The 12,982-nt window shown below is 34.1% G+C and overlaps 2 protein-coding genes across 5 annotated transcripts in view; both read left to right on the top strand.

The window, feature by feature from the left end:
* Window positions 1-6,312, top strand: part of LOC109362525 (protein SCAR3) — a 7,825-nt gene extending 1,513 nt beyond the window's left edge. Inside the window, exons 2-9 of one of the 4 annotated variants that reach the window (XM_019608362.1) lie at window positions 725-888; window positions 1,698-1,821; window positions 2,081-2,213; window positions 2,342-2,406; window positions 2,506-5,317; window positions 5,406-5,519; window positions 5,870-5,977; window positions 6,064-6,312. In XM_019608362.1, coding sequence (XP_019463907.1) covers window positions 725-888; window positions 1,698-1,821; window positions 2,081-2,213; window positions 2,342-2,406; window positions 2,506-5,317; window positions 5,406-5,519; window positions 5,870-5,977; window positions 6,064-6,114 — 3,571 coding nt within the window. In that variant the 3' untranslated portion in view covers window positions 6,115-6,312. Of the gene's footprint in view, window positions 1-724; window positions 889-1,697; window positions 1,822-2,080; window positions 2,214-2,338; window positions 2,407-2,505; window positions 5,318-5,405; window positions 5,520-5,869; window positions 5,978-6,063 lie in introns of all 4 variants that reach the window. The other 3 variants (XM_019608361.1, XM_019608364.1, XM_019608363.1) reach the window with 3 other exon arrangements.
* Window positions 9,566-10,349, top strand: LOC109362042 (dof zinc finger protein DOF1.5-like). The gene has a single exon (XM_019607616.1). The coding sequence runs from the start codon at window positions 9,672-9,674 to the stop codon at window positions 10,143-10,145; it is 474 nt and encodes a 157-aa protein (XP_019463161.1). The 5' UTR covers window positions 9,566-9,671; the 3' UTR covers window positions 10,146-10,349.

Raw genomic sequence — 12,982 nt, 5'->3', positions numbered from 1 at the left:
TATATATATATATATACACACACACACAAATTTCCCCCCGTTGTTTTTCTCCCTACTTGTTTTGGTCCAATATGATTTTAACTTGTTTAGTGTGTAGCAAGCAGGTGACTCTCACCATGCTGCTCAAAGGGTTTTGATAAAAAATCGTTAAAAAATGAATACAATAAAAACTGAGTATATTTTGATTTAGGTTTCAATAAAATTTGGATATTTTAGCAAAAGTGTTAGAGAATGTTTAAGTTCACATAATTTCCATTAGACTCATTGCAGAAGTTGGACCTCAAAGCAATTTGAAATATGTATAATTTTCTTTTAATTGAGCAGAACATAGGTGGGATATCATGTCATTCTTGAAATCTTGTACTTGCTGTCTGGCTTGACCCCATTGAACCAAATTTGTTTCTTTAGGAACTGCCCATATCATTCTGCATTCCGAAACAATCGTTAAGTTATAATACTGAAGTAAAATTATGATTCACTGTGCTGGATTCGAACTCCCGTTGCTTTCATCTGATTCTGCTATCTGTTTTCACATATTACTTATGTGCCCCATTATCTAGTGTGCATATAAACAAACAGCTCCTGGGTAATATATTCTCTGCTTCTGGAAATCTTGTTTAATACTGAATTCATGAATGCCAACTTAATTTATGTAGTTCTAGTTTTCCTTCTAGCATTTGTATTGGCATTCAGTTTAAATGATGAAGCATTTTTGGAAATGTAGTTTTGCAGCAGAGGTTTTTCATGGTCTGCAGGAGCAAGTAATGACGACAGCTTCTAGAAGTCACAGATTGATGGTTCGTGTTCAAAACATTGAAGCTTCCCTATCTCCCTTGGAGAAGGTTGTACTGGGACAAACAGGACATATACATTTTGCTTACACAGCAGGCAACGATCTCATCCTTTGTTTGGATTTGTTGGAAATATTATGTTTTTTTAATACAGAATATATTTCCTTTCTGAACGACGTTGCTTTAGAAAGATAGAGTTATTGTGTTTTCTTAATAAATTTATCTTCACTGAATTTTTAGTTGAAGGGAATTTTTAAACACTAAAATATATTTTTCTCCCAAAGGACATTGTGTTAAGTTATAAAGTAAGACATCCTAGCTAATAATGGATGCTCCATGTCAACTGTGATCAGGTTTCACACTCTGATACCTTTCCTACGGGAAAATGCACATAGCTATAATATCAATATCCGTTAGCTCGCAAGCTCTTTAATGTTTAGGAGATCTCTAAATATTTCAGGAAAACCAAAATCAATGTGGTTGGCTGAACATTCACATCTTCAATATGTTCAGAAGGTCGTGATATCATGGTCTAAGAGAGGGCTGATCATGGTCATGATTTACTGCAAATATAATTAATATGATACAGAAGAACATTCATTAAACCTTTTTAGTGAACTGTGGCTTGTTTGGCATTGAAGCCAAAAGGAACCTATAAAATGTGAACAGTGCTAAAACTCAAGGTTCCCCCTATATTATTCAGACAGTATGTTTTGTCTCAAATTATTTTTAGCCCTATTTAGTACATACTTGAACAATGAAGTGGCAATAAAGCTGCTTTACAGACTTGAATATAACACATCTATATCTTTTATTTCAAAATATGGAATACTATATTCTTGAATGACTGTGGTTTTGAGTTGAGACAAATATATAGGTCCTAAATGGAAAGCAGTTTCCTTTCAGGTTGTGAATGGCATCCTCACATAAAAGCTGCTCGAAATCATTTCATTTACAACGACTTGCCTCAGTTTATTATGGATTCGTATGAAGAATGTCGTGATCCTCCACGCATACACTTGCTTGATAAGTATGCCAAAGTTTCTTTCAATTCTCTCCCCCGTCGTTTTCTTTCTTTGTTTAAGAATGACAAGAATAGCTAAGTACTGCATCGTAAGCTAAGTTTCATGTACCAGAGTCTAGTTGGTATCCCTGCATTATGTCCCGGTCCTATTTGTCTCACTTCTCTCTTATTTTTCTGGCTTTGTAAGTGTCAGTTGCAGTCAGCTAATCCTGCTTCAATTTAGTGTCCTTGCTGGCTAATAAACCATTTTTTCTGCTTCAATTAGGTTTGATATTGATGGGCCTGGATCTTGTTTCAAGAGATATTCAGACCCAACCTTCTTCAAGAGAGTATCAGCAGATTCAGATGAATCATACTCTGAGAAGAATCAAAAGGCTAGGAAAACTCGTAAAAACAAGGTACTAGACTGATCAACGCATCTCAATGGGAAGATTATTTTAACCGAATTTCATTCCGGTCATATGCATGCATTAATTTCCTTGCAAACGATTTCTTGGTGCTTATACAAAAAAATGTTGGGCAGAAGAAAAGTTCATCGCGAAGGAATAGAGAACTTTTGCGGGGTGAACAGATGCATAGCAGTAGTGGAAGGTATTGTTACTTCTATATGTCTATTGCATACTTATTAATGGCATATATGTTATGTTATTAATTCTCAATCAGTACTTACATGGTGTATTGACTACCCAGAATGCAATTTATTTCTCCCACTGTCAATGGGCGAACTTCTTCCTCTCAAGCTGCCTCAACAACAGACATGACAGTGAGATCAGATGTGGAAGATCGTTCAAATTCGTTTGATTCAAAGGCTGGTGCGGGCTACATCGAATGTATTTTCCATCCAAGTAATTCTATGCAATCTGATGAGCATGATTGTAAGGAACCATCGCCTTCAAGGTTAATTCAGAAAACCAACAATTTCCAGCCAGTATCTCCCCTTATAGACGATAGTGTTTCACATGATTCATTGGAAAAGCAAGTTGCCTCTAGTTCATCTGGTGTCACTTGGGATGAAAAGGAAGAGATAGTGGAATCTACGAGTCAAGATTGTGATACAGATAAAATTCCAGAGATATTTATGGAAAAGCTAGACTCCGATATGCATGTGGACGAGGCTGTTACCGTAACAAATATTGAGAACAATGAGACCATACTTGAAGAAGAGAGCAACCTGAAGCCAGTTTCCAGCAGAGTTCAAACAGATGATATTGATAGTGAACCTGATAATTACATGGATGCTCTTAACAGCATAGAGTCAGAATCTGAAATTGATTTTGATTATGAAACAAAACGAGAGGTCGAGCAGGTCGCATCACATGTCACTCATGGAATGATCGAAACAGGAGTTGCTGAATCTACTTCGAATTCATTCGACAATAATTTAGCTGATGTTTCTCAGACTGGATATACCGTTTCCTTAAACAATGAAACATGCGGTGATTTCTCAGACTCACTGCTAGAAAATCATCTTCGCATATCAGAGACATGTGCATCTAATTTTGGATCTGTGTGTCCATCAGATGTTCCTTATAGTGAAGAAATGACTAGAGATACTGTTTCCTTAAACAAAGAAACATCTGGGGATTTACCCGAGTCATTACAAGAAATTCCTCCTCTCACACCAGAGCCATATAAATCTAACTTTAGACCTCTGAGCCTATCAAATGTTTCTGATAGCGAAGAAATGACAGGTGACACTGTTTCCTTAAACAATGAAACATTCAGGAATTTGCCGGACTTGCATCAAGAAATTTATACTCTCACATCACCACCTCATGCATCTAACTTGGATTTCATGAGTCCATCAGATGTTCCTCCTAGCAAAGAAATAATCAATGATAGAGTTTATTCACATTCCACAGAGAGTCTCATCTGTGAACAGATTCCTCAAACATGTGGAAATTCGGTTCTAAATCACTCAGTACACACTGATTCCTTCATTGGTTCATATACTGTTCATGATACGGTGTCAGCACCTGTTGAAAGTGATATATGGTCTTCTGGTTCTAAAAGCTCTAATTTACCAGATGAAGAAGCAGGCACAATCAAGAGCAATATCTGTAAATCTGAAGAGACGCCTAGAGAGTCTTTCAGTGATCGTTCAGTTAGTTTCTGGACTAATGGTGGATTATTAGGACTTGAGCCATCAAAACCTCCTGATTTTAACATGCCAAGTTCTTTAACCGCAAAAAGTGAGATGGGTTTTGGTTCGCCTTGTAATTCACTGCAAAAGAGCAATGGTTATAATGAGAAACATGATTTGTTAAAAGAGGTTGCTGAACAGATTCTAAAGGAACCAAGTTCTAGATTCTTAACATCAAGCCATAATGAGCACCAACCTTGTATCTCTTCAAAGAACTCTAGTAGTTCACAGGTGAGCAATGGAATCGGGCAAACAGAAAGCAACACTTTGGGGGGAACTCTTGGAAGTGTTCTCCCGGCAGCTCCTGACATGAAAGCTCTTGCTGAACCCAACCAGGGAAATAGTGAAAAGTCATCTCGGGTGTTTGGACTTGGTCATAGATTGCTAAAAAATAGCTTTCAACGGAAAGTTTCTTTCGATGAAAAAACTACTCCATATAATTCTCTGAAATCTGTTATATCAGAACAGAATGAACAAAACGGCATTGTAAAGCAGTCACCTCCTGAGACAACCATCAGTGACAAACATGGTTCTGGATATCCTATAGATTCACTTCCTCCTTCACCGCCGCTTGAACATATGAAAATCTCATTCCAACCTGTCAGCGGAATCGAGATCTCCAAACTAAAACTTAAATTTCCTGATGGCAGTAACCGTCATGAAAGTATAAGGGATATGTTTCCTTCATTCCAGTTGGTCCCAGAGTTTTCCATACCTCTGGATGAGTCAGGCTCTCACTCTGATGATGATGACACTTTCTGTAGATCATCTCCTTATGTATCAGATGGTTGTCTTAGCCCTCACTCTGTCAATGATTCTGATCAGTGGGAATCTGATGAAACTCCTGAAAGCAGTGACCACGTGGTATATGATTCTCCTCAAAAAAGGTCATCATCGAGTGAATCTATGTTACGTACACAAGAACTTGGCAGAGCTTCCAATGATGATACCGATATAGCTAGTGGACATGGTACATATACTACAATTGGTGTGGAACCTTCTTTAGCTGGGCCTTCACTTGATTTTCCAAGTTTTGATAATGTGAATCCCATACTTGAGAGAGAAAGTAATTACCATTCCGAAGGCAATAATGTTGTCACGACGCATAAGTATGCAGAGCCTACACCACCAGCACCACCACCTCTTCCTCCAATGCAATGGCAGGTCTCAAAACCACACTTGGATATGACAAATAAGACGCAACATTTTATGTGTGAAGATTCTGAACATATCAATGAACAAAGTCTTCCAGAATCTACTCTCTTCCATCAATCTATGCTCGCGGAGTTTGAGCAAGTACAAATTAATCATGATGATCATGAGTTTCATGACAATGTTATACATGAGTTAAAGGACAAGGTACTCATTCGGTCTTTCTTTCTTCTCTTGAACATTGCATTCATGCAACTATCGTGGATAATGGAATCTAACAGTATTCATGTATTCATCTTTCCTGCAGTGGGATCAGCAGAAGTTAAATGGTAAGAAGGAAGCAAATCAGTCGAGAATGGGAAAGGAAATGGATGAAAGAGAAGATTTCCTACAACAAATCAGAACAAAAGTAAGTAGTCATTTTGTTACTTCTATAAGATCACTCCTTCATTTATATGTACATCAAAATTTTCGTTAAATGCCAACTTTTTACACAAGCTTGATCCCTAAAGTGATATCAAATTATTTCCTCCTATTTATTCATGATTGTAGTAAATGACGATTATGATCGACTAATCTGTCTCCCTCTCATTTCTGGATGGAAACATGATGAGTTTGACCAGTAAATTTATATGTTACAACATTAAGTCTAAATTTTAGAGTCTGAACCATGTCAATTGAGCACACCATCTTGCAAAATTAAGTAATCATGTTTTATTGTAGCTAACTTATGCTTTGTCTTGTCATTTGCTGGTCCAGTCCTTCAACCTGAGGCGCACGATAACTGGAAAGCCAAATGCGACCACCGGTCCAACAGCAAGTGTCAAAGTTACAGCAATTTTGGAGAAAGCGAATGCAATCCGTCAGGTATTTGTCAGTCCTCTTTTTTCCTTCATGCTCTTGGTGTCAGCATTTTATATCTGATTAACCATCCATGATTGAGAAACTTTCAGGTTGTTGCGAGCGATGATGGTGAAGATGACGATAATTGGAGTGACACATGAGATTATTTTTTAGCCTCATGAAGTGAAGTTGCATGAGGCTTTGTTGTATGTAAGCATGTGTGAATAAATCTTGTCTATCTTGTATTAATTAAGTTAGTGCAGAAGCTAGTTTATCTAATTTTTTTATCTGAATTTATTATGTCTTCATTAGTAGTTTTTGCTTTGAATGTGAGGCTAGAAATCACATTGAGCAATGTATTCTAAGATTACAATTCCAGGTCTAAATAATTAGATAACTCCGAGTTCTGAATTTTATTTCTACGTTTTGTCCTTCTTTCGAGATGCATGTTGTCATGTTCTTAATCAAATTTTCTACTTGGGTAACTGCAAATCTTGGAAGGCATAATGGCCAATAAAAAACAAATTCTAACCTACGCAGAAATAAAATTTCTCATTTGTATAGGAGCTGCAATATTTGTGTCTGAAGTGCATATTTTTTGTTGAAAATAATTATGTTGTTTTATTTTTGTCTCTAATGTGTCAATTGATACTTTTCACCTGCATATTGTTAAAATACATGTGTTTTCTGTTTTAGATAAATTAGTTTAGGTCAGTTAGTTAGGTTTATCTTTCACTATATTCTTGTATTCTCTCCCTTTTATATTTCATTGAGAAAATAATGAGAAACATTTAATCTATTTCCTTCTTCATTCGTTAAGATTTTCTATTTCATTCATGCATTCTTTCATACTTCTTGATTGTTAAAAGAAAATTTCTTTAATGACTCTTACTATTTTAACACATATAACATAGTGCATTGGCACGTATTAAGCCCAATACAACTTTTATGTTCATATTTACATTTTGCTTTTCCTTTACAACTCTCAGCACTCCCTTTTCCCTCTTGCTCTACCTGGAGACCACAGAATCATTCAGAAAATGGTTTCGTATTTCAAGGGTTCATAACCACATGGATAAGTTCACACTCCTGGTACACAATTTTGTTACCAAAAGTTTCGTTTTCATGTCTAAATGAGCTTCCTCTATTGACTTATGATCACTTGTCCACTACTTTACACAGAAGTCTCAGATCTTTAGTGCCAGAAACACGAATGTGTTCGTACCACTTCTCAGGTCACATAATTTGCTTACTCCTACAAACTGCATACCAATTCACGCAAACCTATTCATGATTCTTTGTTGCAGCGGAATGCAACTCGGATGCTAAACTTAGAGAATCATTGGCATAACAAGACTGCAGTAATAGAGGAAGTGTAGAAAGGCATTGGAATAGTGTGGAGGAATGAACAAACACCATAAAGAAGGGGTGAAAACTATATATTGTTATGAAATCAGAACCCTGAACTTGAGAGGATGTGGGTTCAAAGCAAGTAAAAACTTGTTTATCCAAATAACAGTCAATCCGATTAAGAAGGATTCAACTCAAATTCCACGGTTTAACTTTGTTGGAGGGTCTCCATGAGCCTGAAGCATAGACTGACCTTGACGAGTCTCTAAAATCTAATTCAACTAAATGGTTTTAGAAAATATAAAAAAACCCAAAATTTAATATGGGAATTATCCAGCGTCAGTTTACATGACTGCATCTACCAACAAATGGGTGGTTTAGTGGTGTAAGATTCTACTAGATTATTAGGTTAACCAAAAGGTCATATGTTTGATTTCATGGAATGACATTTGTTGGAGATGCAGTCATGCACCTCGAAAGAGATTCCTCAATGAGATACCGTTGATATTACAAAAAAAATTCAACATTATTGCATCATCATCCAAAATAAAATATAAGTTAATGTGTGTCAACAAGAAAGATTAGCAGGTATTGAATTTTGAGTTTAATATATGTTAATTACTAAGAAGAACACATCTTATTTGAGAGTTAGTGACTATTAATCCATAAATATGAATGACATATTTACAATATTATTTTTTTACAGTTTTAGTGCAAAACCTATTTCTCTTGAATATTTTCTATTACATCAATTTAATAAATCTTACTTAACAAACATAAGTTTAATTCAACATATTAGAAGGGAAAAAGTATTTAATTGAGTAAAACTGTCTTCATTATAGATGTACTTTGCTTCAAAACTGTGTTCTCTCATTTAATTGTCCTTCACTTAAAGGAAAATGGAGAAAATCAAATTGATATAATAACGTTGAACATTTTCCCTTATTCCATTAGGAATTGACATATAATTTAAGCTCTAATATAACTTTGCTTTTAAAATGGAACAAAGACTTCTACTTCAATTTAAAGAAAACTATAAATAATACCTTATTTCTGACTTTCGAAGAATCCCCATGCAAAAAGTTTATCTTTTATCAATGAAAAAGCAAATTGGTGCTTTCCTTGTCTAAATAACAAAACAGGGTAATGCGTTGGAAATGAGATTGCTTTCTAATTAACAATATAAAGACTCCTTTAGTAAAGAAATGAGATATCAAAATATTATATAAAACTTTATGTGCCAAAAGCGATTCTGACCTACAGCCAAAGTTTTTTATGGAAAAAGAGGCAGTAAAGTTTACCAACAAATCCATTGGAACCTGAATAGTTGGCTTTAATTTGGTGTCAAAAGTACTACCAAATTACCTTTAGGAAAATGAAATTTCATCAATCGAGATCCACTGAAAAATTGCCTACTGCCTTTTTAAAAGGTACAAAAAGTCAAGCCTATATCTCTTATTTGGAGGTATTCCAATTCATATGTATAATATATTTATCTGGTTGTATCAAACCAAATCAAGAAAAGTGGAATATACTATTGTAGTTATAGTATTAAGTTTCACAAAACATATAGGTCATTTCTCATATATTTACATAATTTATTGACTAGTTAAACTGAATGGATAACCTTAAATATAAAAGTATTGGAATGAATGAATGACATTCTATGAATAAAATTATCGGATATCCAGCTTTAAAAATATTGGTATAATCTCGTACACGTACTGAACTATAAAAAGTAGAGTCAAAATTCATTTTCCCATCAAACTTTCTTTTCCCACCTTTTGCACTTTGTAAACTATCTACCTGGATTGGACCAACGTGTTCACATTTAAGCACCGAACAATGATGACGTAGACCAGTGCTGTTTATAAAAAGTTCATGCCTAGCTTTTCATAGTATCATACAAATAAAGACATGACTTATTCTTAAGGATATTTCATTCTCTCTTATAAATCAATTAAATATTAACATATAAATAATAAAAGATTGAAAAAAATATTATTTTTATATTATTTATTAAAATCTAATTAGTCAGAAATTTTGAAATTGACATTCTTAGAAATAGATGATCTAATTCCATCCTTCAAACCCTTTTCACTTTTCACTTTTCCTTTTTCTTTAGTTGAATATGGCAACGTATGCACTTTATTTTTCTTAATTTCCACCTACGTTTTGGCGTCTATCACATGTATTTTATACATTGCACCCATACTTTATGTTTGTGCTAACTATTAAACACTTTAATTTTAACATTATCCTATTCCTATATGAATATATAAAAGCACTTCCACAATATCTTTCATCCCCAACCACATCCAAAACCAAACCTTCTCTATTGACAATAATCGACCAATCTCTCTCTAAAATGGGTCAAGAGAAAGATAGTGAAGGGATTAAGCTGTTTGGCACTACAATTACGTTGCATGGTAAACAAAAAAGCGAAGATAAGAAAGAAAGTGAATGTGAGAAAGAGAAGAAAAAAGTTGATAAGGTCATGGTTTGCCCTAGATGCAAGAGCATGGAGACAAAGTTTTGTTACTTCAATAACTACAACGTTAATCAGCCTAGGCACTTTTGCAAAGGTTGCCAAAGGTACTGGACTGCTGGTGGCGCCCTCCGCAACGTACCTATCGGGGCAGGCCGCCGAAAGGCAAAACCACCAGGTGGTTTTCTGGACAGTGGATTTTACGAAGAATCCACTGTCCAAAAGTTTGGTGTTCATGAGGGTTTGATTTTGGAGGAGTGGAAAGTTGCCACCGTGGACCACCATGATTACCGGCAGCTATATCCATCTAAACGGCAGAGGATCAGTTCAAGTGGTACTGGTCAACCTTGTTAAGGTCTTTCTCTCTTTCAATTTTTTGTATAGATGAGAAAATTATGGAATAGGAACTCTATTTTTCTGATAGGGTTGTGGGTTAATGGGAGATGTGTCAAGGGTGAAGGGTATCCTTGTCATTTTTCTAATTGCCTCATTTAATTCAGTCCTAATCCATATTTTATTGCATATGGTGAATGATATAAAATGTACAATATAATGATGCTTGCTATCCTTTTACCTGCTTTAAGAAATCTCATTACTAATTACCTTTGTTCATATTAAAATATTAAAAATAGAGTATAAAATGTTTTTGATATCATATTTATTGTTATATGTATTACTTTTATTTATTTAAGAGTTAATAATAAATAAGGGGAGAGATTTACTTACTTTAAGAGTAAGTTTTTTAAATTTATTCCTCATTTTAGCCATAAATTCTATGAAAATCCAATGGTTTGAATTAGTTAATAGATATAAATCATTATATGTTCATAAAATTAATGGCTAAGATGAGAAGTAAGTTTAAGAATAAGTGGATCTTCACCCAATAAATAATATATAGATTATGTAAAGTATAGCCAATATTTTCTCTTAAAAATTATTATATAAATATATATAATCAGACAAAATAATAAAAGAATTATATGATTGTTACTTTGACAGTTGGAGAATTTAGAATTATTTTTCTCTCTCTTAGCTTCCTGGTTTATCCCTTTATTTCTACCGTATGTGGTTACCATCAACAGTTTATTTAATACCAGATTTTTGTGTAACTTTGCTTTCTCAATAAATATTTGCAGCTACATGATTTGGGAGTCAAACTCAACATTGAAATTCAAAATAAATAAGTTTTAAGTCCATATAAGTAAATTTGATATTATATTTTTATTTAAAATTTTAAAATACATGGGTATATGAATGTTGTCATTCATATGCGTTTCATTTTATCCATTACTTACCAAGGTGGTTCTTCCATTACCCATACTAGTGTTTACAGGCACGAACTATTAGTGAATATTGTGTGATACGTAGTGCATTGGCACGTATTAAGCCCAATACAACTTTTATGTTCATATTTACATTTTGCTTTTCCTTTACAACTCTCAGCACTCCCTTTTCCCTCTTGCTCTACCTGGAGACCACAGAATCATTCAGAAAATGGTTTCGTATTTCAAGGGTTCATAACCACATGGATAAGTTCACACTCCTGGTACACAATTTTGTTACCAAAAGTTTCGTTTTCATGTCTAAATGAGCTTCCTCTATTGACTTATGATCACTTGTCCACTACTTTACACAGAAGTCTCAGATCTTTAGTGCCAGAAACACGAATGTGTTCGTACCACTTCTCAGGTCACATAATTTGCTTACTCCTACAAACTGCATACCAATTCACGCAAACCTATTCATGATTCTTTGTTGCAGCGGAATGCAACTCGGATGCTAAACTTAGAGAATCATTGGCATAACAAGACTGCAGTAATAGAGGAAGTGTAGAAAGGCATTGGAATAGTGTGGAGGAATGAACAAACACCATAAAGAAGGGGTGAAAACTATATATTGTTATGAAATCAGAACCCTGAACTTGAGAGGATGTGGGTTCAAAGCAAGTAAAAACTTGTTTATCCAAATAACAGTCAATCCGATTAAGAAGGATTCAACTCAAATTCCACGGTTTAACTTTGTTGGAGGGTCTCCATGAGCCTGAAGCATAGACTGACCTTGACGAGTCTCTAAAATCTAATTCAACTAAATGGTTTTAGAAAATATAAAAAAACCCAAAATTTAATATGGGAATTATCCAGCGTCAGTTTACATGACTGCATCTACCAACAAATGGGTGGTTTAGTGGTGTAAGATTCTACTAGATTATTAGGTTAACCAAAAGGTCATATGTTTGATTTCATGGAATGACATTTGTTGGAGATGCAGTCATGCACCTCGAAAGAGATTCCTCAATGAGATACCGTTGATATTACAAAAAAAATTCAACATTATTGCATCATCATCCAAAATAAAATATAAGTTAATGTGTGTCAACAAGAAAGATTAGCAGGTATTGAATTTTGAGTTTAATATATGTTAATTACTAAGAAGAACACATCTTATTTGAGAGTTAGTGACTATTAATCCATAAATATGAATGACATATTTACAATATTATTTTTTTACAGTTTTAGTGCAAAACCTATTTCTCTTGAATATTTTCTATTACATCAATTTAATAAATCTTACTTAACAAACATAAGTTTAATTCAACATATTAGAAGGGAAAAAGTATTTAATTGAGTAAAACTGTCTTCATTATAGATGTACTTTGCTTCAAAACTGTGTTCTCTCATTTAATTGTCCTTCACTTAAAGGAAAATGGAGAAAATCAAATTGATATAATAACGTTGAACATTTTCCCTTATTCCATTAGGAATTGACATATAATTTAAGCTCTAATATAACTTTGCTTTTAAAATGGAACAAAGACTTCTACTTCAATTTAAAGAAAACTATAAATAATACCTTATTTCTGACTTTCGAAGAATCCCCATGCAAAAAGTTTATCTTTTATCAATGAAAAAGCAAATTGGTGCTTTCCTTGTCTAAATAACAAAACAGGGTAATGCGTTGGAAATGAGATTGCTTTCTAATTAACAATATAAAGACTCCTTTAGTAAAGAAATGAGATATCAAAATATTATATAAAACTTTATGTGCCAAAAGCGATTCTGACCTACAGCCAAAGTTTTTTATGGAAAAAGAGGCAGTAAAGTTTACCAACAAATCCATTGGAACCTGAATAGTTGGCTTTAATTTGGTGTCAAAAGTACTACCAAATTACCTTTAGGAAAATGAAATTTCAT

This window comes from Lupinus angustifolius, chromosome LG12 (genome assembly GCF_001865875.1).
Source record: "Lupinus angustifolius cultivar Tanjil chromosome LG12, LupAngTanjil_v1.0, whole genome shotgun sequence".
Lineage (NCBI taxonomy): Eukaryota > Viridiplantae > Streptophyta > Magnoliopsida > Fabales > Fabaceae > Lupinus > Lupinus angustifolius.
The sequence above is the reverse complement of the archived record's forward strand: the minus strand, read 5'-3'. Positions and strand labels throughout refer to the sequence as shown.

Excerpts from the sequence above, each read along its gene's own strand:
- LOC109362042 (XM_019607616.1), top strand. The coding sequence starts at position 9,672 with ATGGGTCAAGAGAAAGATAGTGAAGGGATTAAGCTGTTTGGCACTACA.